Here is a 25,554-nt window from a genome sequence, read left to right on the forward strand (position 1 = left end):
ATTTAAAAACAGCATTCTACAAGTCTGGGTTTACTTTCTAAGATGTCTCAAGGCAGGCATCTGAAATTGCAAGTACCAGAATACTTTAGAAAACATAAACTTCTATTTCCAAAGCACTGAAAGTTATTATTCTTACTGACATCCAGACATGAAAAAGCCTTATTTATTCACCACACATACTCAGAACCACATGACTTGCTTTGCCCTTGATTGAGTTGGGTTTTCACAGTGCCCTTATTTTGGTCACTTAAGTTTGCTCCTATATAACTTTTTGTGTTCTTATTCACATTCTAAAAAAGTTGAAGAATTCAAAGTAATAAGTTTTCCAGAATGACGATCTATAGTATTTACCACTACAAAATTAGCTTTGAAAGACCTTCATGCTACCTATAGGCTTTGTTATACAAAGATTCCTTGTCTTGACATTGAAAACTTTTATCAGTCTTCTGTTTAAGGTGAAATATCTCTGGCCATGAAGAGCCCTGCTCTGTAAGTTGGAAAGGTAATGATAGAGTTTGAAATTCCTCCTTGGTCCATCCCATGGTGTAACATAATCCCAAGGCTTTTACTACCAGGCACATCCTAGGAGCAGGTGAAAAATATGACAATTCCTAATTTTAATACAAAAAAACAACTCTACACAGAGAGTGGTTTTACCCCTATGTGCTAGTCCTTTGTGCCATCAGGAAACAAGGCAAGCTTCTGATTCTCAATTTACAGATGGGAAGAAACACTGAGGGAACAGGACCAAGTGACCTATCAAACCTCTGGGTGACATCAGCCTCACAATCAGGAGCTCATAACTTCCAAATCAGGCCAGAAACCTCCAACTCTGATCATAGACCCCTTGAAAATAGTCAAATGGATCATAGAGTAATATTAACTATGCATTTAAATTAGCAGTTTGTTATAATTGCAAATTTAATCTGAATTCTGTGTGTGCAATAAAATTTAGAACTACCTCAAATATGTTTCTCATAGCAGATTGCAATTTTTAGTTTCTTGACATTGTGTAGATGTCAGGAAAGGGTTACTGTGATCCCTATGTCTTTTAATATGCCTTAAGATAAGTGAATCAAGATGAAAAAATACAAGAACCATAGGCAACCTCATAATCCATACTCTCTGTGCTATTCATTTCCTAAGGAGTGTTCTATATGAGGGAAATTATCTATATTATATGTATACTATAGCAGAACAGATCTATTTTCCATCTGCTACATTTTCCCCCCTTCAAACTCTACTCCCTCTGTTGGTACAATCAAAAGATGGCCACTTGTCCTCAAAGAGAAAAATACAGTAAACATCTAAATTTATATAATTTATTCCATGTTTTTCAGCAGAATACACAAAAAAATCAACATAATTATTATAGATTCTTAAAAATGAGTTAGGCCTTAACAGTTAGCTATTTCATTTTATTCTAAAATTCAACAAACTCTGAGAAAATCTCTTTTTTTCATACAATCTTTTGGATATGTCATTTGCCATTTATATTTGATGGCCTTAAGAAAAAAAAAGTTACAAAAAGGTATTAATGCAAGTAGATAATAAAGCTGCATTCTATAAATCTATAGCAGCTTACAGTAATCATTAAAGCATGCAAAACTCTTTCATCTATTCAAAAATATGCAGTGCACAGAATGCCTGCTAAGGTGCATGACAAGTCAGAGTTAAATATATATTAATAAATGAATTAGCTTCATAAATAATAGCCATAATGACATTTTAGGAGACAATAAGTCTGAGGATTGTCAGAAAATGGTTGATGTATGAGCTTCACGTCTCAGTGATTCTTCAAAATGAATAGGCTTTGCGAGATAGTTCAGACCCACGACCAGCCTATTTCCTTGAATAATTTACTTGTTGTCAATTTGTACAGCCACATTACACATGCAAATTGTGCTGCCTGTGCAAACACCACTTGGAGATGATAAAAACAAATTTACGAAGGCTATAGAGGAAGGATTTATTTCACTTTCTCGCCCAGGTCAAGCAATACATGTATCTGACGATTGTGTGTACCCAATTTTGTTGTAATTATATCAGCAAATTATTCTTTATAATCTTATTATTTTTAGCAGTCTCCTTGTGCTTGGGATAATTAGCTTTCTTCACTCAGTGTAAAAACAATTCAACTTGCCAGCTAGGCAGGGCACAGCTCCATTATCTGTTTTGGGTTTAAATTTATTCCCTATATTCTTGGACACTTTGTGTAAATTAAAAATTTCATAGTCCCTAATACTGTACACGCTGTTCATTCAGTGATGAATTAAGGTCCCTAAACCTCTACGTTTGCTATTAGATATCTCACCCACTTTATATGTTAATCTGTGCTAATGAATTCCACAACCCCTAGCCACAGCGAGATGACTAAAATTATTACCACTTACAGAGATATGCCTTTTTCATTTAAAGTTCAATTCAAATTGCTCCCATAAACAGTCTGCCACACAAAGATACCTCCTTTAAAGAAGAGTTACTTACCTGTAAGTAGAGTTCTCTGAAGGTAGCACTATCTGTGGATACACATTCCCAGCCACGTGACCCCTGGTTTGTGGCAGGGGGGAGTGGATCCATCCCTTGATAGTTGAGACTTTTTCCTCAAGGCACTTCATTACCTCTGCAGCTCCTGTGCCTCAAGGGTTGTTTATATCACAGCCTGCCAACACAACCACCCCGCACTTTTGGAAGGGCCTGGACCAGGCTGAAGAGCAGAGAGGCTCCTCTGAGTGGTGGCCATTGTGTTGAGGGAACATCTACACAGCAGCTCTGCACTGAGCAAACCTCAGGTGTGTGTCCTCCTCCCGCTCAGGATTGCTACCTATGAGCCTTCACAGCAAGAACAGCAAATCCACTGAAACAAAAACACAGAAGGCAACAAAAAACTGGCACAGAATCACACGTGTAGCACACGAGTCACCCAAGTGTCAGCTTGCCCATGGTGCAGCTTCTTGCACTTCACAAAGCCTGGCTACACAACCAAAATTCTACTGCTCTCAAAAGGAAAATAATTTAAATATTACATTTTTCTCAATAAAGGAGAACAGCAATACCCTCTGTTGAGTGATTGTGTTTCAAACCAGTAGAGGGCATTGGCATACACAGAGACTAAATAGGTTTGTTATAGGAGCTTGGAAAATCAGCTGTTATTTATAAAAATGAAACAATAGCACACTTCAAATACAGTACAAAGTAACAAAACTGGCCCTTCAAAGTTAAATCAAAACAAAAATAAAACAATTGAGATGCTTATAAGACTTTCCAATTATATGGACTTTTATTGCAGTACAAATACAAAACTAATTAATTTTATCTAATATCCTTGAAAAGTAGTTAAAATAGTGTTGTTTGTTTCACAAACTAAACCAAGGAGAGGTTAAGTAGCGTGCCCCAGCTCCATATCTGAGTGCCACATGAGCTGTAACACTCCCTATTGTACTTCTAAACAACATCTATTAATACACAAAGCAAAATTTTTGAGAGGTTAAAAAAACTGCTTTCTTACCCTTTTTGTTTAAAAAAAGTCAGGTGCTACTACATTAGGTGATATTGCAGAAGGGTGCTTCTCTTCTATTCCAGAGAAATGCATCCAAGATCCCAACCCAGCATAACGATTTTGCATTCATCACAACAAAATTCAGATTGATATATTTGGATCAATGACATTTGTCCAATGCTAGGTGAAAACCTTCACATGGCAGTTAGTTACATGACTTCAGGTTCCATAAAACATATCCTGCACTCAAAATAACAAATGCAGCAGCAGAGGGGTCAGGTCAGAAAACACAACAGTCCCCATGCCCCAAGGGAACCCCAAAGGAATGAGAAAATGCTGTGGCACAACAGAAGTGAACTTAACACCCTCAGTTCCTGCCCTGGATGGGACCCAGATGAGTCAGGTTGAGTTTGGTATGGGTACATCTCCAACTGCTCACTGATGCTTTTGCCTTCTGCAAAAAATGAATTCCAGAGAACCCACATCATCAGCACCTTGAAGTGCTTACACTTTTTTATTTTTTGTAGACCTACACTGCAAGATTAATTTGTTCCTTGGTTTGACCCTCTGAAATCCAGTGCAGCCCTGATCTGGCTCTATTGATGCCCTGGAGTCCAAATGGGCTCAAAACCTTCACAGTTTATGCTCACAACAGACAAGAGTGATGAGAACTCTTCCACTTGGGAGGCACTGAAATTGAAAATACCTTGTTCATTCCTCACAGGAATCCTGTGGCAAGAATGGGAACCTAGTACAGATCTTCCAAGCTTCAATGTGGAATATTGAACAGGTCTTACTTCCTCCCTGAATTCTCACTGTATAGTAGTGCTTTAGAAATGCCTTTTTTAAAGAGTAGACAAAGCAACTTGTTCATGGGCTGCTGATGCTTAAAACCACAGACATTTCTTTCTGATCCTGTGGTCAGAATTTTCATCAAAATGCAAACCTCAGAGGAGCAAGGACATTGTAAATGGTGCCATGAAAATATTCTCATTAAAGCTCAGGGCTTGATGCTACATTAATCAGTTATGTACTTCTCTATAACAAGAAAATGTAGAAATATCTGGGCAGACTTGCTTAGATCTTATATAGCAGAGAATGTGGAAAAAACCATCTGTAAACCTTTTAACTGACTTTAAATGTTCATTTGACCATAACTATTTCAAAGGATTGATAAAAAGTATATTTTAAGTTAGCATCAAATTAAAAGTTTAGGAAAGAAAACTCAGAGGCTATTTTATTGTCTTTACATCTCTCTTTCAAATCATACTAATTTTCCTTTCCAACACTATTTTACTGTATTAAAATATAACCACGCCAGAAAAATTTCTCATTATGTTAGCAAAAATGAATACAAGGTAGATAGTATACTAACACAATGACTGTAATCTGCTAATACAATAAGGCCTTCCTATTGTGTTTAAAGAATCATCCAGTTCTTGATCATTTTGACACAGTTTGAAAACTGTTTCAAAAGGATAGAATAGAAATATGGAACATTTCACTGCTTAAGAAAAAGTTTATGTCTTCATTTACTGCTAAAAAACCAGATAATAATGGAACATTTATGTTGGAATAGATTTCATTTCTGCAGTAGGAAATTGTGTATATTTTGTGGAAATAAGTATGTACAGGAGTATTTGTGATTAGCTAAACATGTTTTCAAACCTGTATCCAAGGAACTGGTTCAGGCCTTCAGTGTGTTCTAGAGCTGGCCTGAAAACGTGAATTGCACTGTGAGAACCTGCCATGGGGACCTGGCACTCGCACAGCCTGCAGCTTTTCTGGGCTCTGACAGCTCTCACCACTTCTGTGACTGGCACTCATGAAGAGAGTTCCAAAAAGAACCCAAAATACATCTGACAAAGTACACTATCAGAACTGGGACTCATGGTAGTGTCTGTAAATATCCCACAGCAGGGAAAGGAAGAGATAAAGATGGATAAAGAAAAAATCGCCAAGAACCTGACAAATCATAAGAGATCCTGGAAGATTCAAATTAAACCTGTTGTTACATTTAATTGCAGCAGTCCTTCCTTCTAAAGTTCAAGTCATTTTTAATAACAGCATCAGAAATATCTGAGCTGTAATTACTGTGGTGTGCCAGTTTGATGTTCCACAGGAATCTCAAAGGCATGACTCGTTTCATTCATGAGAGTCATTGCTTGGCAAGTCTCCAGGATAGGAATTCAAGTGAGAAAGGAAATTAGATCAGTTGACCAAAAGGAAATAAATCAGATTATTTGAATGTTTGCTCAATGGGGAACAGAAAACTGCCATCAGAAAAAGTCGACACTGAATCAAGTGTTGGCCACAATAGCAGCCCTCAGAAATTTGATGTAGGGACATCAGGGCTGGTCACAAGGTTGTGCTGCCTTCTATTTTCTTCTGCAGATAAAGACTTTACACATTATTTCAACACAAAAACCCAGCAGTAAGTTGCAAATTCTGATAAGTAGCCAGCAAACTCTTTTGTAGTTTCACCAAGCACTTACTTTGCGGATACAAACACTTCTGGACTGATGAAAGTCCAGCAGGAGCCCTTGCCACCATTTTTCCTGTGGAAAAATCTGTGAGAAGTCAGAATTTTTTTGTGGGAGGACTGGAGATTACCCTGAAAATGTGGCTTTTAAAATGACAAACACATTTAATTTGTACTTATAAAATACAGTTAATGTGGATACTTGAGTAATTCATTTGTGTGCACCACCAGTGCCATTCTTGCTACAAATTGCTAAAAAAGGAGCATGATGTTTGGATACAAATTGTGTAATGAAATTAAACTTGCCTTCTGAAAATGTATCCCTACCAAACATATAAATTTACAGGTCATAAAGATGTCAAACACCTTTTAATTTTTTGAGTGTGTTCACATTGGGTCACATTAAGAAAATATCATGCAGCCTAATGGTCTAACAACTCACTAGAACAAATGGCAATGCATATCCAGTATCAATACACTTATTAATTACCAGTTATCTGTGTACCAAATACAACCAATTATTCAATGTAAATAAAATAACTCTCTTAAAAATTGATTTCCCAGATGAGAGGAAAATCTAGTTAGCAAGCTGAGTGTGAAATTTACATGTAGTTCATGAAAAAGTGATTACTTACGGAATTAATTGATTTTAGAAATGAATCTGAGGACGTAAAATTATGGCATAAAAGGAAAACAATCTCAAGATCTGATTTATGTTCATAAGAAAAGCATTTAGTTTTTCCTTCCATGCACAGCCAATCCCAGAAGCTGGGATCAACCAAGAAATCCCTACTCATAGCCATATTCCCAATTATCCACCTTCACAACCCCTGCCCTTTTCTCATTCCCCTCTTACTTGTCCACAACTGGGTTGTGTTGTGGTTTGGGGTCAGCAATTCCTTTCTCAAAATTCTCATTATAATATTGAGATAGAGTTTTCAACCAGTCAAACTGTCACTCAAAAGTACATCTTCTCACAGATTATTTGGGAGATGGGAAACCTCCTGTCTTTCAGACACATTTCAGTGCTGGTGATGCCAGCCTTGTCCCTTCATCTTTTCCTTGTACCTTCCTTCCCGTTGCTCCTTCTGTGCAAAATGTTCTTGGTGAATCACATTCAGGCTGGTCCCAAATACCTGTGTTGTCTGCCTCACCTAGGAAAGCTGAAAGGACAAAGTGTAACAGAATCTTAGAGATTTGCTCTGCACAGACTTCGCATTTTTGTGGTTTTCTCATTACCACATTAACCCAAGGCATTACCAGGAACTTTGGAAGGATTTTTGAAGAGTATGACCCTCATCATTCTGTCCCAGCATAAACATTTTGGTGTGGCTCAACTACAAGGTTTACTGTTGGAAGAGAGATGCCATATTTCTTTATGGCAGCAAGGATGGCTGTCCTTGACAACTTGATGCTTGTCCTTCTTCTGAAACAAGCTCAGGTCTGATGAGGAGGAGCTGAGGGAGCTGAGGGTGTTTAATGTGGAGAAAAAAGAGGTTCAAGAGGGTGTTTAGTCTGGAGAACAAGAGGCTCAAGGGGAACATTATCGTTCTCTGAGATCCCTGACAGGAGGCTGGAGCCACACTGGAATCGGGCTCTGCTCGCAGGGAACAAGAGATATGGTGAGAGGAAATGGTCTTCTGTTGCATCAATTGAGGTGTAAGTTGGACATTAGGAGCAATTTTTTCACTGGAAGGATGACAACATTGGAATGGGCTGCCCAGTGATGTGATGGAGCCACCAGCCCTGGAGGTGACGCCAGCAAGGACTGCATGTAGCACCCGGTGTCATGGTCTGGCGGACACAGTGGCGTTGGGTCCTAAGTAGGACTCGGTGATCTGGGCGGCCTTTTCTGACCTGAATGGTTCTGAGACTCCGACAACCCCTCACCAGCACATGCACCCCCCCAGCCCCGCCGCCCCCTTCACAGCGCTCCCCTCACAGCGCCGCCCGCCATGCCCGCCCCGCCCCTCCCGGCACACCCGGGCCGCCACGCCCCGCTGCCATGGCGACCGGCGCGCCCGCTGATTGGCTGCGCCGCCCCGCCCAATCCGCGCGCGAGGTGTTCCGGCGGTGCCAAGATGGCGGCCAGGTAAACACGGCCGCGGGCGGCGGCGCTGAGAGGGCTCTGCGGGCACCGGGGCACGGCGAGAGCCCGCTGCCTTCCCCTGGGCCGGCCTTGAGCCGCGTTTCTCTTCGGCTCCCCTCACTTCCCCGGCCTGCCGCCTCCCCGCACCGGCTCTCCCCTGCCGGGGCCCGGGAAGGGGAGGCGGCTCTGCGGTCCCGGGAAGTTGCCCCTGAGGAGGCACAGGAGGCGTTTGCTGCTGTGTCGCCCTTAAACTAAAAGGAGCTGTAAGCAAACACATAGGGGCACAACTTTAAAGGACGAGGAGTGGGGAAAATAGTAGTCTCAGCCTCTGTAATCAAGTTGTCTTCTTCTTTCTGAAATAGTAAGTATTAGCACCTTTATAATGTGCTTATCTAAAACATGTAGGAAAAGCAAAAATATTTCTGATGACATGCTTTGCTGTTTCTGTTTCTCTCTTCTGCAGGTTGTTTTTGTGTTGGGATGGGTAACCTGGTGTCTTTGCAGTGACTTGAAATAGTTTGGACTTGATATAACCTGGAAGATGTGGAGTGGGCTGTTACCTCCAGGACTGAATGAAAGTGATGTTGATCTGAGTTCTGATGATGGAGACGAATCACCTGATTCCTGTTCAAAGCAAGAGGCAAAAGAAGATACTGAAAAAATTCAGGGGACTGGACAGGAAAGTAATGCCAGCAGTGACCCTCTTGTACCAGTGACAGATGAAGAAGGTGAATTTCAAACGTGCCCTCCTGGAGTTTCTGTAAATATCTGGAATGTATGTATCATTACAGGTCTCCAAATGAGCATAATGCAGTGTACTCAAATGGTTGATTTTTAAATTAAAGTAATTAACTGTTGAATAGTCAATTTACAGATCTGAAATTGGGTTAAATATGATCTGAGTATACATTGTTTGAAGCAAGGTGAACAGGAATTTAGGAAGTAGTTAGATGGTAGTTTGGTGGTGATTGAAAGCACAGCAAGGAGCTGTCATAACTATACAAGTGCATAAAACTTGTGTTTTCAGTGGTTTATGGGCTGTGAGCTGCTTGGTAGGTGCTTTCTGCATTGGTAAGGATTTAGAGCTCAGTGTTTCATACCTGGGGAGGGGAGGTGTGCCCTGCTGCTTGCTAACTGCAAACATTCAGACTCAAGAGTTCCTTATAACCTCCTGATTTTGCAGTTGCATGTCAAGACTGGGGAAAACAAAAAACCCTTAACAAAACAATATGGTTTAGGCTTTAGATTCAAAATAAGAATTGACAAAAAATAGTTGCCTTCTTTCACCCCTCAGTCCTTGTAGGTAGCCTGCTGTGCAAGGGCCATGCTGTCACTACTTTGTGGATTACAAACTACCAGCTAGGCAATAAAAATCCATGGTATAGCTCAGGAAAGCAAAAGTGTCTTCTGTGTCACATCCCATGGGAGAACTGTCAGATCTGAACAGCCCTGGGATGTAGGGAGGGCACAGAGTCAGAGAGAGGTGATGAAAGATTGGCACCAGTTCCAGTTTAACACCATCAGCATCCCATGGTCTCGATTTATAGATTGGGATGTAGTAGATAACACAAGGCACTGTGGGTAATTATACATGTCTCTATGTAATTTCTCAAAAATGGGGGGAAAATTACAAGTACTGACTTGGTTTTTCATAATCTTGTAGAAATTTGTGGAGCTTCAGAAGAAACACCAGGAAATGAAAATGCAAGTGAGAGAGGAAAACAGATGCCGGAAAAGAAAGCGCCGCCGAAAAGGTGTTACTTTAAAAATTAACAGAATTTATTTTTTTCCAATTAAATTAGTATCAATACATGCTGTTTTGTGGGTGGTTTGAGGTTTTCTTTCTTTTGTTTTTTTTTTTTTTAAATGAAGAATTGTATTTGAGCTGTTATCTAGGATTTTATTTTTCTGCTTGTATGCATCACTTGCAAGGTTGCAGTGAGGTTGTAGACAGATTGCTACATAGAATGCAAGTAATATATTTGTTCTCTTCTTTGAAAGGAGGCAAAACTTAATTAATGCTGATTTATTATGGTTAAGTGTATTTCAGTAGTTCTACAAAAGTTTTGCACGTTCTGGTTAAAACTTCACAGATATTGCAGGCGTTTCTTACAGCTGAGTGGTTTAAATCCACATGATCATTGTGTAAAAATCCCTGTGTGTTGATCTTTCAAAGGAAATGTGACCAGTTAGAGCTCTGTTAACTTCATTGGATGCTGTGGGGTATCACTATGTAATGTTGGATTTTTTTTTCTTTTTTTTTTCCCCTTAGCAAAGCAAAGAAAGAGCGATGAAGTGGCTCAGAGGTATAACCAGGTCAATGGGATTACCTGAGGTCTGTTAGTAGCAGGCAAAAGTGACAATAAGCCTGACCACATTCGTAGCCAAAGCCTAGCTTTGAGCATTGTGTAAATTATCTTTTAAATTTGCTCAGTGTGTCTGTTGGGCAGGCTGAGTTTGTACTGGTGATTGCTTGATGGGGTGTGATTGCTTGATTTTAAAAATCAACACAAATGTGTCATTTAATGTAACTTTTAATAGACTTAATGCTCTTCCTACTTCCTTCATACAAGCCCCTGTTCAGCCTGCTCCTTCCCTTCTATTTCCTCCTTGGCAGTGTTAGATTTATGGTTAGGCTTGATCTTAAAGAACTTTTCAACCTAAATGGTTCTTTGATTCTATCAGCTTGCTTTTAAGATTGTGAAATTACACTTACACAAAGGGGGAGCAATAATTAATTTCACTTTTTTAAAAAACTGAATGGGTGAAAAGGCCATGTCTGCCAAATGGAAGAGTTTATTTTAGCTTTGAAAAGGACATTACAAGTTGTGGAAAGTGGTTATTGTAATGACTTGTTTGTTTGTTTTTAGTAGTCAGCAGTTGGAAAATGAAGACAAATGGAAAGAACTTACACAATACTTTGGAATCAATGATAGATTTGAATCACCTATGGACAGCAGAGCTCCACAAAAGGTGACTGTTATTACAAGGGCAGTGTCTGCTTGTGTTTGGCAATAAATAATCTTGTCCTTAACTGAGATAGGAATGAAACTGAGGCTGTCTGAGGATAAATGATACAGTTGCTCTGAGGAAGGATGATTTTGTGAGCTTTTAAATAAATGTCCTTGAATGGTGGCTGTGCTTTCTTTTAAGACAGTATCCAGGCTTGTTTCCTGTCTGGTTTTGTTTTTCCTGTTTTCCTCTTGTGAGACACAGAACACTTCATATGCATTGTTTGACTTTTCCTTTTGTTTTGCTTCATTGTGTTTTAACTTTAAAATGTGTCCCATAAATTCTTCAGTTGGCACCAGTGGCTACAAGAATTAAAGGTGCAATCCTAGCATACATTTTGACTGGATTCATGACAAATTCTGTTAATAAATACTACTGTGTGACTAGTCATATCTGAAATAATTGGCACACAATGGATTAGTTAAGAATCTCACTATATTGGGAGTTTCTGATAGTGCTGTTGGCTCTATAATATTTCTTATAAAGTTCTCTGTTAAGTTCTGTTACATGAAATGTTCAGGTAGCATCCTTTATGATAATTTTTTGTATTTTTCATTTTCTTAAAGTAAATTTCTACATGCAGGTCATGAAGATTTGTTTGCTTCTTATTTTTGGTGACTATTTAGTTGTCATTGAAGTGGTCAGGATAGATCTGGAATGAGGCCCAAAGTGTTAAAGTGCAGATGTTTTAAAGTGCAGATGTTTCATTGTAATTTCAAGGATATTATTACTAGTGGAAGATATGCCTTGCTATTTTCAGAAGAGGCATCTTAACAGAATTTGCCATCGCTGCAACTTCCAATTGTGCTTTTTTTTTTCATCTACCACCTGAAATAACTCAAGTGCAGTGTTTGCAGATCACTGTTTCTCAAGAATTCCATTAGCTTGTTCCTTTTTATCTCTTAAAAAGTCTATGTTACAGAATTGTCAAATGTGTTTTCTTTGGTTTGCTAATATTTCAAATCAGTGAGGCTGTAAATTATCTTTTGTTATGAGAGTGAGTTTTTTTGTGAAATTCTGAAGTCAGTGCTATCCTTCTGTACTCCATCAGAAATTTACAGCTATAATTTCCAGGAGATAGTTACTTTGGATTGTTATGTTTTTCATAAGTGTTGCCGTTAAACAAGTTATGTTTACCTCTGAAAATAAAAAAACAACCCTTAAATCCTGAAGCTTTCTCATTGTTTTCCATAGGGCTGCTAGAATTTTTAATTTATTAGCACAGTGGAGTGGCTTTGTGCCAGAACTCTGGTTTTGGGGAAAGATAAGATCTTAGAACTGTAAGATACAGTGGTAATTGCCATTCTTCATGTTACCTGACACATATATTTCACATTTTGTTTAGAAAGCTCCAGGGATGGAAGAGATAAGCCAGATCTTCAGATGAAATTTTATTGTGACAGGCATAAACTAGCCCGTGTAATTTTTTTAACCTATAGTATTATCCCGCACATAAGGTGGAACTAATGCAATGATTTGTGCTCAGACAGCCTCTCAGTGAATTCTTAATTATACTGTCCATTACAATACACAGCCAGAGTGATTTGTGGTACACAGAAATTACAGGTTTGTGCACTGTCTTAAAGAATTTTATGAAAGAAATATTTTTAGAAAGGAGGTATTCCCTTTAAATATGTTCTTTTTGTTCTAAAGGCATTTACTTTTTTTTTTTTCCTAGTCTGGCCTGGAACTGAGCATAGAGAAGTGTGTGGCTGAAGGTGACATTGCCAAGGCTGAGGAACTGAGTGACAGATTGGCCACTCGTGAGGTAAGTGGGCTGTTAACAAAAACTCTGAGGGGTCTTTTAGTTTTGCACATCTGGACTGAGAGTGTCATGAGTAGAACAGCATTGAAGGTTGTTGGCAGCATCTTTCGCGTTTCCTGAGCAGATGCAGTCAGTGATTGAAGCACTTGGCTGCTGATCTGGCAATGCTTGGACACCTGTAGCTGTGTTTAAGAATTGAAAATACATCCATGAGCTGTCCCAAGTACTTGCTTTAGAGCCTTGCTGCTCACTCCACAACCCAGAGGAGTTGGTGTGGTCATCTGTGTGGAGCTTTTGTTTTTTCTCTGTGTTGCAAGCCAGGAAGACAAGAGAAGGACGTTCCCTTCCTCTCAGTTCCCTGTGCCTCATAATTTGTTTTTTTGCATTGCCTCTCCCATAATCATGGGAAGCCTGAAGACAGGTAGAGATTTAGCAAGGCTAGAGCAAATAAGGACATATGAACCCCAAGCTGTGTGCCAATACTTGTTTTTCTGTGTATTTATGTGGTCAGGAATTGATGGCTGGAAGAATTTTCAAGAAGAATGGGAGTAGATGGTTGTCTCTCTGTACTACTGCAGTAGCCTTAGAATTGTGTTGGATATTTTTTTCTCCTTGTCATAATTGTTCAGTGTATAAATACATACCTAAAACCAAGTGCAAAGTAACACAGTTTTTTTCAAGATGTTGTCTGGATAGTTGGTGTAGCTGAATAATTTCATGAAAGCTGTGCTCTCTTTGCCACAAAAGTGGGAGAGAAAAAAATCAGTATGTAGAGGTCTTAGTGAATACTTAAAACTGGTGAGGAATTTATCAGATAGCTCTGGTAACTTCATTTAAGAAACTGTTCAATTTGTGCACATAGGGCAAGTGGTAGCAGCTGAAGTAAAAATAGCTGAAGTCCACAGAGGCTGTTTTCCCCACTGCTAGTTGTGCATAGGGGAGAAAATGCAGAGGAAAAAATTAGGTTAATAAAATAATTTAAGAGTTTTGAAGCCAGATAAGAAAAAAAAAATACTATTTCAGTGAGTGGAAAAGTGATCTTTTTAAAGTCATCTGAGTAGTATGATTTAAACTATAAATCTTCTAGATTTTTACTAAAAAATAATTATATAATGTTTTGCTTTATTCCTTTATCTTGAATATTCTTCCATCTTCACAAAGGTAATGGCAATTTTCTGTCCACTGTATATGCTTGCAAAATTCAAAGGTATTAGAAGAGGATTAGGAAAGCAAAGACAAATTTTAGCTGCTTCTCATTCTCATACAAATATTTTAAATGTTTCTTAAACACAGTGTTTTAAAGTAAGCTTTAATGTAAAATTGCAGATTTAAATCTGTTTCATGCAATGCATTACAATATTGTGATGACTTTAAAAACAGACAGCTTTTGAAGTGGGAAATACAGTTAAGGTTCTCTGAGGTTGGGTAACAGTAACTGTTCCTCAGTGAGTGTTCTTACAAAATCATTAAACTCCTCCATTTAGTCACTCAGGGCAGTTTCTAATGACTAGACTCTTATCTGCCTTGTCACCAGTGATCACAAAACTTCAGCCTGCAAAGATAACAGCTATTGACAGTGGTAGGATTGTGCCCTGATGTTCCCTTCAAGTCTGACCAGCTTCTGACTGTTTTATTACCTTTCATGTGCACAACATGAAAAACACTCACTGTTCTCCTTCACAAATGTCATTATCCCATCTCCTCTAAAGTGGTTGGAGTATTATAATCAATAAAACATACTGAGGTTCTAGTGCAAATTGTTTGACTATAAAAACAAATTAATGTAAGAAGTTTTAAGGTTTTGTAATATTTATGATAAACTGTTATCTGATTTTGGTAGCCATGGGATTATACAACATCTAGCATATCCCAGGTGCTCCAGCAGTGTATTATTATTTGTGGAACATTAGCTCCAAATTGTTGACTTTCAAATATTAGCATGTTGTAATTCTGAAAACAAAATGCTTGAAACATTATTAGTATTCACAGCCTTGACTTGGTTTTGGTTAAGTGGGTTTATCTGAACAAATAATATGTTGAAAGAAGGAAAACTCAAATGGCTGGCTTGATCTCTCATGAGGAGTTCTGTCGAGGCAGAATCCATGTGAATTCACTGGGGTTCTCTGCTCTTGTGGAGATGTGCTCCATTGCTCACTGCAAGGTTCATTTTTCTTTGTGATTTTCAGAAGCTTTTTTTTAATGGATCTTTTAAAATATTTTTTTTTTTCCTAAGGAAATTCTTCTAACAGTGACTGTTTCAGTGAAGAGCTATAAAAAGAGGATTTGATTATGGAAGAGGCTGATTGAACAGTCATTGTTTTGTACACAAGTACACTTAATAAAATACTGCTTTCATGTTGTATTCATTCAATTGCTACTTTTCTTCTCTTAGCAGTTTACAGAAATGTTTATTTTAATATACAATGCCTCTAAGAAGTGAGTTAATTTTAAATTATGTGGCTATTTGTATCCCTCTAACTTCCAAATGCAGCACAGCTCTGTGGAATTGCACTGTGGCTGTATTGAAGTACACCCCTTCTGAAGTCTGGGGTAATAAGTGGATGAATTATTGTTCTTTTATCTCAACTTCATCTCTTTATGTATACTTTTCATTTTTCTTGAGTGGTGTCACAGGGCTGGGGACAGAGAGTGTGTGAGAAAGAGCTGTGTGGTGTTTGGGGTGCAGCCCCCCTTGCAGCCATGTGAGAAATGTTCAGTGGGTAGGTGTTCTTTTTGAAATCAGGTGTATGGGGTTTTAATCGGCACCATTTTCTTTTGCAAGAAGCAGTGACTGGAACCTGCTGATAAAGCTTTTGCTTTGAGGCACAGATCCCAGAGTTCTTACAGCCGTTTCCTGCCTGAATAAGTGAAACTAATTTTTGATGTATAACATTTATAAGCCTGTGAAACTGATAGGGCAGCTTCAGTATTTAGAAAAATGAAGCCAAAAATAAACAGATGATGAGTATAGACGGTAGAAACATGTCCTAAAAAGCAAAGGAATGTCAAAATGATGCTGTCAATATCCTGTCGTTGTGACACACTGAGAAAAGGTTTTTTAAAATCAGATTCATTTAAAATCAGTGATGACTTAGGCAATATGCATAATCTAGCAGCTGTCAGTGCATCATGGAATTTTGCATTCTAAAAACCTAAATGATTCAGCTTTAAGGTTTTGGGTCTTCAGGTTTCCAGGTGGAACTTGTTGCAGGTTCTTTAAGGAAAATGCTGCTGCACTGATCAAATGAACCTTTGGGTAATATATTTGTTGTTTTCTTTCCCTGATTTTAAAACAAAGCTTCTCAATCCAGGAGCATTCAAGGTTTTGGAGTGAGAATTAGAACTTGAGCACCTCCTGCATGAGGCTGTATTTACTGGTGGCTGCATGGGTGGATTCATATGTAGCTTTTGGGACTGGCTGGTGTGTTCCCCCTCTTTTGTTGGCAGTTGCATTTTTATTATAAAAATGAACTGTATGTATTACACTGCTGAATATTTTGTCTAATCTCTGGGCAAACCTCACTGCCAAGTGTTACCCCTTGTCTCCTGCTGTCAGTCATCAGAGTAGCAGATCTCTACCTGTGGCATCCTTGGCCATCCCCACAGCGCATTCTCTTGTGGAGTGTTCTGCTTCCCTGAGAGGTGTGGTGATCCTGGAGTTCTTGATTTCATTATTTTATACACAAGTGAAGATTCTCCTGAAAAAATATGGGCATCTCTGCATTATGTGGTAGAGAATAATTTAGGCCTTCAGTAAGTCTGCTCCTTCAGCTTCTGGCTGGAGCACCTCAGTGCTGTGATGAAATTGCAGTGTCCAAGGTCAACACTGCTTTGATAAATGTGTTGAGCAGCAAAATAATGCAGTGGGTCATACTCCTTAATTCACTGTAGAGCTTCAAGCTCAGTTAGACTGAATTATTTCTTTAATACCTTCAGTACAGTACTATTAGTATTAAAAAATGTACAATTCATTGCAGCGTGCATGGTACAATATGCACAGTTAGTGTTTATTGTTGTAATCCTGTTGCTGTCTTTGTTATCACATTCCAGGGCTTCCAGCATGGGCAGAGTCCTTCATGTTTTATAGTTGTGCTGTTCAGATGTGGCCTGGCAAACCTAAAGCTGTTGTTTGAACATTGCATTTAAGGATGACTTATTTAACTTGAGTGATGCCAATAGAAATGTTAATGTAGGAGTTACCCAAAAAAAAAAAATCTGAGCCTTTTAGAATGAAAGTTATAAAGAGAATAAAGCACATGTGAACATTTCTCTGGGCTGAAATGACAAGATTTTTTTGGTGGTGCCTTAGGGTAGGATAGCTGAGATCTAATAGTAGCAGATTCTTGGGATATGGAGCTGGGAACAGACACTTGGAATTATGTCAACTTCTTAATGCTTTGTAAAAATTTTTTCTGGAATTCTATCTTGAGATGTAATTAAATTGTTCCTACTGTGTTAGTGGGAATCCACCTAGATTTCTTTAAAGAATAAATGTTGATAAATTAGAGCACTGTGACTGTGAATAGCTGGATGTGTTTATCCCTTTGAGAATGGATGGCATGTGCAGATATCTGCTAATTTCACTCTGCTTTAAATCAGTTTCAATCTGGAGTGATACTTGTAAAAATTTTCATAGGTAAACCAAAAAAATCTTAAAAGATTCCCCACCACCATTCCTTACATATATTTTTCCTCCTAGAGAATGAGTTTTTTTCTTAGTGTTTTTGTGCTCAAATCATGGTTTGGTTGTATTCTACAAAATGCAGAATACAGATTTCTTATGGCTCTAGTACTGTGAGAACTAATCTTACTAAAGCCCAAACTTTGCACATATTGGTGGGGTTTTTTTGTGTGAGCTGCCTGGTAGGCAGGTGCCACATTGTCTGAGAACACGTTAGCCTGAGGACTGTAACTTGAACACACTTATATCATCTTGACCATATTAGACTTACCTGTCAAAAGTAACTTCTAAAATATTTTGTAATTTAGTGTGCTAAATTGCTGCAGCACATGTCAGTCTCTAAATACCCCAGACTTTTTGACAGCACTTCCTGAGTGCCTGGCTTAGTGTCTTCTGGCATTTTGGGCAAAGACTTAAAAAGCTGCAATTTATGGGGACACTGGTATTTAATCCAACTTAAATGAAAGATCTTCGTTGTAATTGATGAAATTAATTGGCTATTCACTGGAATATCATCCTCATGTTACAGCAAGATCAGTCCTGCTGTTGGCTTTAAAATTTGATGCATCAGTTTTGACCATTTTCTCCTGCTCAAATTAGTATCTCCTGTCTGCAAGTGGCCTTTAGTCATTTAAATTAGAAAGGGAAGCACACAAGGCAGTTTGTTGGTTATAACTGCTGAGAACCATTCTGGAAACTGGTTTCCATGAGAGAATCTGGGTAGGAAATGGTTGGTTGTGATGACATTACTGTCAGAGATGGACAGGAGTTAGTACTTGATGCTTTTCTTGATGCTTTTATTTGGTAAAATAAAATTTCTAAGTTCTGTGCAACATTCACAATTTCTCAGTGTTTTTAGGTACCTGAAGTGGTGCAGTTTTATGTGGAGTGTAACCAAGCACAAATTAACTTGGAACTCTTGTTGTGGAAGAACTGTCCCCCTCAACCCCCCCCCAAAAAAAAAAAGAAAAAAAAAAGAGGTTTTTTATCTGTGAAGGATTTCCTTTCTTACCTTGGTGAAGGTGCTTCCAAATACTCCTCTTCATTGAGGTGGTTTTCTTTTAACCTTTGGAACATGGCAGGGTTATCCCCTAGAATTACATTCTTATGCTCCCTTAATTATGTATATCTTTTCCTTAACAAACCTTAAAAAAAGATTTCAGATGTTACAAGTCTAATTAAAGAGACAGACAAAGCACAGTTTATACTGTAGATTTTTTCTGCAGTTCAATTAATCAGCATGTTTTCTCTTTTAATTAAAACCATTTTAGTAAATTAAAGCCCACAGCAAAACACATATATAATTTGTTTGTAATTAGCTCTTAATTGGTGGTAGTTGAAGCTTAGCACCCTTGGTTTCTTTCTTCATGATTGCCATTTTATTAGCAGCCAGTCATTAATTAATCTTTTTTTCTAATTAGCTTATAAAACTGTTGATGGCACATTATTGTAAATGTGATTTTAAGTTCAAAGCTTGTTAATAAGCTTTCTTACTTAGAAGAACAGAGATAAAGAAATTGCTGAAAACAGTACTACAGTTCTTTTTTTAAAACTGCCTTTGTTATAAGGGGGCTCTGTAAAGCATCTAACAGCTTATGGTTAATTTTTTAATGCTGTGTTTTCTCGTGAATGGAGGAAGTTACTTGCATTTAAATGTTTAAGTCTAGCAAAGAGCTTAATATTAGAACAGTTTCCTGTCCTTGCTCCATTACTGTGTCATCCAAATATAATGTGGTGTTGTAATACACAGCATAAAAATACAACAAAGATATTACAAAGTATTTTAAAGGGGAAGTTGAGCACATCATTGAAAGGGGACAATTTTCACTGCAAAATCCACTCGGTATTCTTGTTTGCTTTATATATTTTATATACGTCAGCAATGGATAACATTCCATAACATAAAAGGAGAAAATCATTGCTAGAGGCAAGCCTGAAATAACTAGATTCATATTTGATGAGAAACTGTAACACTATATTAAAAGGCTGTTTGGCTTCTCTGCTATGATCACAGGATATTTCAGGACCTGTTTGAATATAGATGTTGTGTTGGAGCTTTTGTAGGTTTAATATTTTGTATTTCATACCTCAGTATTTCTGGAGCAGTTCTTGATTCCGTTGTCTCGTACTTGTATCGTTCAGCATTTACATTTTACAGTTCTATCTTAAAGGCAAGTCTTTGCTTTGTGATATTTAATGTTAAATGTCCTGATTTGCAAGGAAGTTTTCTGGAAGTTACAGTAGATTCTGTTGCAACTTAATAAAAATGTTTACTCTTCTGCCTGAACTTTACATTCTATTTCAACTTCAGCCATTTCTTTGCTTGTTTTAAAAGTGTTTCATGATGCTGTGCAAGAAACACTAGAAAGGGATAGCTGACAAGGAAAAAATTAAAAATTGGATAAAAAGTAAATGAATAATGTCATATTACTAAAAAGATGAGAGGCTAATTTGTGCCGACTTTTTGCTAATTTTGTTCAAGCCTCAAAATGAGGAGCTGTCACCCGTTCTGTGTAGCACTGATGACAGTGCCAATGATCCATGAAATAAGCTGCCGCTGGCTTTGTTCTGATAAGAATGAACAAATCTGCACAATGTACGGCTCCCAGAATCTCATTTTCATACTTGCATGCAGGCTAAAAGAAATAAGCTGTTTGCAGGCTTGATTAATCAGACATTTGAGGGTTTTTTGTCTCTTTGATCTCTTTCGTCTCCTAGGTAACTTGCTTGACATTAATGTTGAGCTTGAGTAAAGACAATCAGGAATTGTAGACCAAACTGATATAAAAATTAAAGACCTTAACACTTTAAGTACTCCAGTAATGGTTCCGCTTTACTTCAGAAAACATCTGTTTTCATTTAATTAAAGAACAAAAGAGAGTGGCGTAAATATTTTTCATAGAGACCTGTTATTCCACAAAAAGTTAAAGTATGATAATTGGTATTTTTAAATAAATGCCTTGAAAGTGTTCAAAAAGAAGCAAAGCTTCAGATATTTGTTACAAGGTAACAATTTCAGATGAGTAGGAAATTTTCATTTATGCTGCATTAAACATCTAGAGTAAGATATTTGACATGATTATTGGTCAAGTTCAAAATGGAAAGGGCTTTGCCCTGTCAAAACTAAGTTGTTTTTTAAGTTTGTCTCAAAATACAAATATATATAGTGTTACAAGGATGAACCATTATATCAGCTTTACTACCCTGTAGGATTTACACACTTTAAACCTGTAAAATTGAAAGGAATTTAAAAAAAAAAAATGTCGCAGTGCGTTTGCTTGAGGTTATGCAGACGCTTTTACAAATCTTCCAAGTGGCTGTAAAGATGAATGCCTCAAGGGTCTAGCCAGGGCCCTGCTTTTCCAACCAGCTAAAGCCCTTATCTTAAATCCAAGCAAAGTACCATTAATCTTTTTGAAAGACCTTTTATGGCTTTTAATATATCCCAAATTAGAACATTTTACACCCTTGGTTCCTGAAATATGGTGATAAAAAGCCTTTAGAGCTTAATTTTCCTTACTGCGTGCTCTGACCAATTTGCAGTTCTTTGTGATAATGTTTAGACACCTTAATTAAAATGCAGCAAAATATTGGATGTTCTATATGGAAAATGCTGATACTTTGACTACACAAGAAATTGTTGTATATATTTTTATTCATGCTTTCTTACTTCTTTTAAGATTGTATTTTATTGAGTTATCTGATGACCCGAAATGTTAGTATGTTTTTTTTTATTTTTAATGTAAAATCCATTGACCAAGCTTTTATGGATTTCTTGTGGGGGGGAGCAGGGAGTGAAGATGTGTGTCTGGGTTTGGGTGGGAGCAGAAGACATTTAATTGACTAAAATGTTTCTGTGTGTTTATATGCAACATTTGTTTTCATATCTTGAAAATTTGACTATGTAGCCTAGAAATTATAACAATGCTGCAAAATGTTTCTGCATTTACTTCCACATACACTGCAGAGGCTCTTATTATCTCATTTTTTCTGTACTTTTCAAAGATGGAAGAACTCATTATGTCTTCCAGAAAATGCAGATAAAAAGATTTTTCTGCAGCACTTGTTTAGAGCTCCCTTGTGTATATTTGTATGTGTATAAGTGCTCAGTAGGCCACTAGAATATATTTTAAGGAGATTCTGTTATTCATCACACAGTAAAAGTTAATTTTCAAGTGTGTTAGGAGGTAAAATACCTCTAATAAAGGCATGGTTCTGCTGACTGACTTCAGCCATCAGATTGCTCTATTGTTTAAACTAATAATTACTCCTGTTTCAATTTAAAAGTAAACATTTTTTGAATATTTTAGGTGAGTTTTCTTAAGCATTTTTATACTGCAGTTATATTAAGGTTAATAGCTGTCCTTAAATATTAAGTGACAATGCAAATAAAAGATTGTTATGTTTCAGTCTTTGACCTGAAATTTAGCAGTTCAGATGTTGGCATTGAATTACTGTTAATAAAAACCATTAATGCTCAGGGGAAAATTACATAGATAATATAAAAGTTTTGAAGTAGCTGATCACAATATTTTGTGCATGATGATGATTCCAAAGGTGCATATTTAGGATCTTATAACACATGCAAATACTGGGTGAGACACTTGTTCAGTTTTTCCATTTTAAATATTATGTTTATGAAAATAACTATTTTCCTTTCAAACTGTTATGCTCAGCTCCTGTCTGCTTGTGTTGGCAGCATTTAGAGCCTCAAACAAAGCACAGTCTGAGTTGTGCTTGCTGCCTTTCCTTAAAGGCTCCTTTCTTCATTCTTGAACCCTGAGAGGACCATAAGGTAGAAGAGCTTGTTGTGATGCTGGTTTGGGTTTGGTTTTTTTTTTTTTTTTTGCTTTGTTAACAAAATGATCACCTACCTATTGTGTGTTTGATGGGGTAGTTGTGGAAAATGTGTCAGTGCATCTTCACCTGCAGATGTGTTCTAGAGTTCCCTCTCATCTTACCTGGGTAAAGCATTTCTCAGGGTAAATATTTGTCTGCATAGATGCTGCAGATTATCCAAGTATATTACCATTAATAGTGGAACTTCCAAGGTGTTAAAGAGTATTCTTCCCCTTGGGTCTCCCATTCTTTGATGCCCCCATGGCATTTTGGGGGACATTTAGAATATCCAGTTTGCTGGATATAACTGTTTGCAAATTTCAGGAGGTTTGGGTGTGGATTGAAGGAAAACCTGTTTGCCCACATCAGTTTGTAGCAATTTGGGGTAAATGAATTGCGTGCTTGTCTTGGAGAATAGCAGTAACTTCTGAGAACGAATTCCTTCCTAACTGATGTCAAGTCAAGGCAGCAACCCCAAAATTTACCTACAAGTTGTGAATGTTGATTAAGGGAAATAAACTGGTCATAGTTCACTGTATCTTCTTCTATATTTTTTTACTTTTCCCTGCCTTTCCCTCCTGTGCTTGACATTCACTAAAGTGAACTTAATTCTCACAGTCTGCATCAGTTTATGGGCGTAGTATTCACCTACATGGAAAGCTGGCATATCACACCCTTGCAGTCTAAAAGCTTGTAATGTGGAGATAGACACTAAGGACACTGCATCATGTATTTTTGGAGAGACTGATTAAAACCTGTCTAGTGGTACTAGTGAAAAATGTGAAATGGTAGCAGCTCTTCCTGTATCAAAATGTCTTTTTGGGTGTTTTTGACACTTGTAAGAACCAATTCTGTTGCGTTGGCATAGCTGAGCAAGACTGGTCCTGATAATGGAGACTGTGTATTTGGATATGTCTGTCTGTATAAAACAAACAAACAAAAGGATCCAGTGAGCTGTTGCCTTTGGGTTTTGGTTTTGAAAATGAGGGATTTGGTGAAAAGGACTGCTTGCCCCAGGATCCTACACCTTTGTGTTCCACTCAAGAGACATTCTTGTTTGTCCAGTCTTACAGTGCATCATCAGCCTAATATTTGAAATGTTTTAGTATCTGTTGATTTTGAGAAACAATATCAGACCAAGTAATTTGGGAGGCTTAAATTTCATATGAGCCATTTGCATCTAATCAGTTTTCCTTTGTTCCTTTTCATGTCTTAGCTTGGTGTGAAAATTGCCAAAGCTGCCGCTTGCCGCAACTTTGTAAAAGCCAAGCAAGAAGCAGAGGCTGCCCAAGAAGCTCAAAAGAGAAAGAAGCTTGCTTGGGGGTAAGTCATTTGAGTATGGAATTAAACATTTGTGGTTTCATTGGCACTAAGTGTGTACAATACAATCTCAGTTAAATGTGTTTTTTTAGTTGAAATAGGCTTGTGCTAATCTAATTTGTTTAGTTTAACCTTGTTGGGTTTTGCTGGGCTTTTTTAGGAGTGTATCACACTTAAGTACAGAGGCTTTATCAAAAATAAAGTGGTGGTTGTGTGGCTGTATTTGTCTTCATGTCTTTATTACAGTATTAAAAGTAAGTTATTTTTGTTGTTGTTAAGAATAACATGCTTAAATACCTAAAGCACATACTCTCATCATTCTTAATGTGGGTTTTGTTCTCTGTTTCAGATTTGAAGCCAAGAAAAGATGGGAAACAAAAAGCAACATGGGATACATGTAGTCCATCCTGTTTTCCTCAGCAGTTGAATACCTGTTGTTACTTGAAGAATTTTTGTGGGCACCTTATTAAATCTAAACATAAAACCCCCCAAAACACAACACATCAAATGCCTAGTATTTATCTTAATGTTTTTAAACTGCACTGTCTTGTTTTGTCACTCTCTTACAAATAATACAGCAAAAATACTTTCTAAATATCAATACTGTGTTAATAATCCTCCTAGATACGAAACCTAAAGATAACACATTTCAGGATGAATTTGGAGTCTGGCAGAGAATTCTCTGAAGTTGAAATAAAATCCTTGGTCCAAATGTGTTTTGTGCTGTACTGCAATTACAATGTGTGGGTGTGAGGAGAGGGGTATGTTTGCTTCTGGGGCTACACAGACTAAATGCAGTAAGTACTTCTTTTCTACTTGTAAGGTGGGGAAAGACACTAAATAAAGAGCAAACCCAACCTGTCTTTTTTAAACCAAGGGCATTTATAACCTTAGTAAATATAAATATGTTAAAAAAAAACAGGAAGAAGTCCATCCTCCCTCTCCTGGAAGGATCTGGTACTATTGGTCATATCCTGGTGCCATGTTCTTCATAGTATTTCAGATTCCCAGTTTTCTTTCCTTCCTAAGAACACAAGTTTTAAAAGTCCCAGATAAAAATATATTAATACATATCTTGGAAAAATATCTGAACTGTTACATTGCACAGTTAACTGCACCCAAGATACAAATGCAGATTTTACTCCAAGTCAAATGTTTTACAGATCAATTAGGATTTGAATGTTTATGTTATAAGATTATAACAAGAATTGATGATAATGTATCTTCAAAATTGTTCTCAGTGAAAAGTAAGTACACATTCAAAACTAATAACTTTTCTCCCTGAAGCTCTTGCATATATGTTTAGTCACCACAATGCCTGAATTGAATTGGTAATGTAAATGTCAGTTATTGTTAACCAAGATTAATATGTTTCAGGCCAAAGGTATGGTATTAGTGTAATGGTGATTTACTGTGGAAGTACTTGGGGCTAAAACAACTTGCCAACAAATAGCAATTTGAAGTTTTACAGCAGCAATTCGAAGAGTTCAGGTTTGCAGTCCAAGATGGAATAGTGCATTTTTGTTCATTAGCCCTCGGGATATTTGATTCTTTTTTTTAACATCATATTTCTTTCACACAGATGAGAGTTTGCAATATGGTAATCTGCAGTTAGCTGTAATTAGTTATGATGACAGAGTTGAATACAATTGCCAGGATTGTAAATTGGGGGCTAAGCAGGTTTCTGCAGTATAACGTCATAAATCTCACACTATGGTTTGCAAACTTTTGTGTGGAAGGAAGCAAGTGCTATCTCTAGTGAAGTGGTTGTAAAGGTAAGTTTCATGTTTGCGTGTGAAAACACACAGGTTACACCATGACCTTCATCAGGATCTTCCTCAGTTCCAAATGTTCCCATCTAGAAGTT

General features: G+C 37.5%; 1 protein-coding gene across 3 annotated transcripts; it reads left to right on the forward strand.

Annotated features, from left to right (window-relative positions):
* The first annotated feature begins 8,539 nt into the window (after positions 1 to 8,539).
* FAM204A (family with sequence similarity 204 member A) lies at positions 8,540 to 24,403 on the forward strand. Of its 3 annotated transcripts, none has more exons than XM_054276977.1 (7): positions 8,540 to 8,845; positions 9,734 to 9,824; positions 10,343 to 10,376; positions 10,941 to 11,043; positions 12,761 to 12,850; positions 23,584 to 23,690; positions 24,037 to 24,403. In XM_054276977.1, exons 1-7 carry the CDS (start codon positions 8,612 to 8,614, stop codon positions 24,086 to 24,088), a joined length of 711 nt encoding a protein of 236 aa, XP_054132952.1. In that variant the 5' UTR covers positions 8,540 to 8,611; the 3' UTR covers positions 24,089 to 24,403. The 3 variants fall into 3 exon arrangements, with proteins under 3 accessions (XP_054132952.1, XP_054132953.1, XP_054132954.1); XM_054276978.1 differs by having other exon boundaries at positions 10,944 to 11,043; XM_054276979.1 differs by lacking the exon at positions 10,343 to 10,376 and having other exon boundaries at positions 8,540 to 8,798.
* Positions 24,404 to 25,554: the final 1,151 nt, after the last annotated feature.

This window comes from Melozone crissalis, unplaced genomic scaffold, assembly GCF_028551555.1.
Source record: "Melozone crissalis strain CALT ecotype California unplaced genomic scaffold, PUWL_Pcris_2 ptg000019l_1, whole genome shotgun sequence".
In the NCBI taxonomy this organism is placed as follows: domain Eukaryota; kingdom Metazoa; phylum Chordata; class Aves; order Passeriformes; family Passerellidae; genus Melozone; species Melozone crissalis.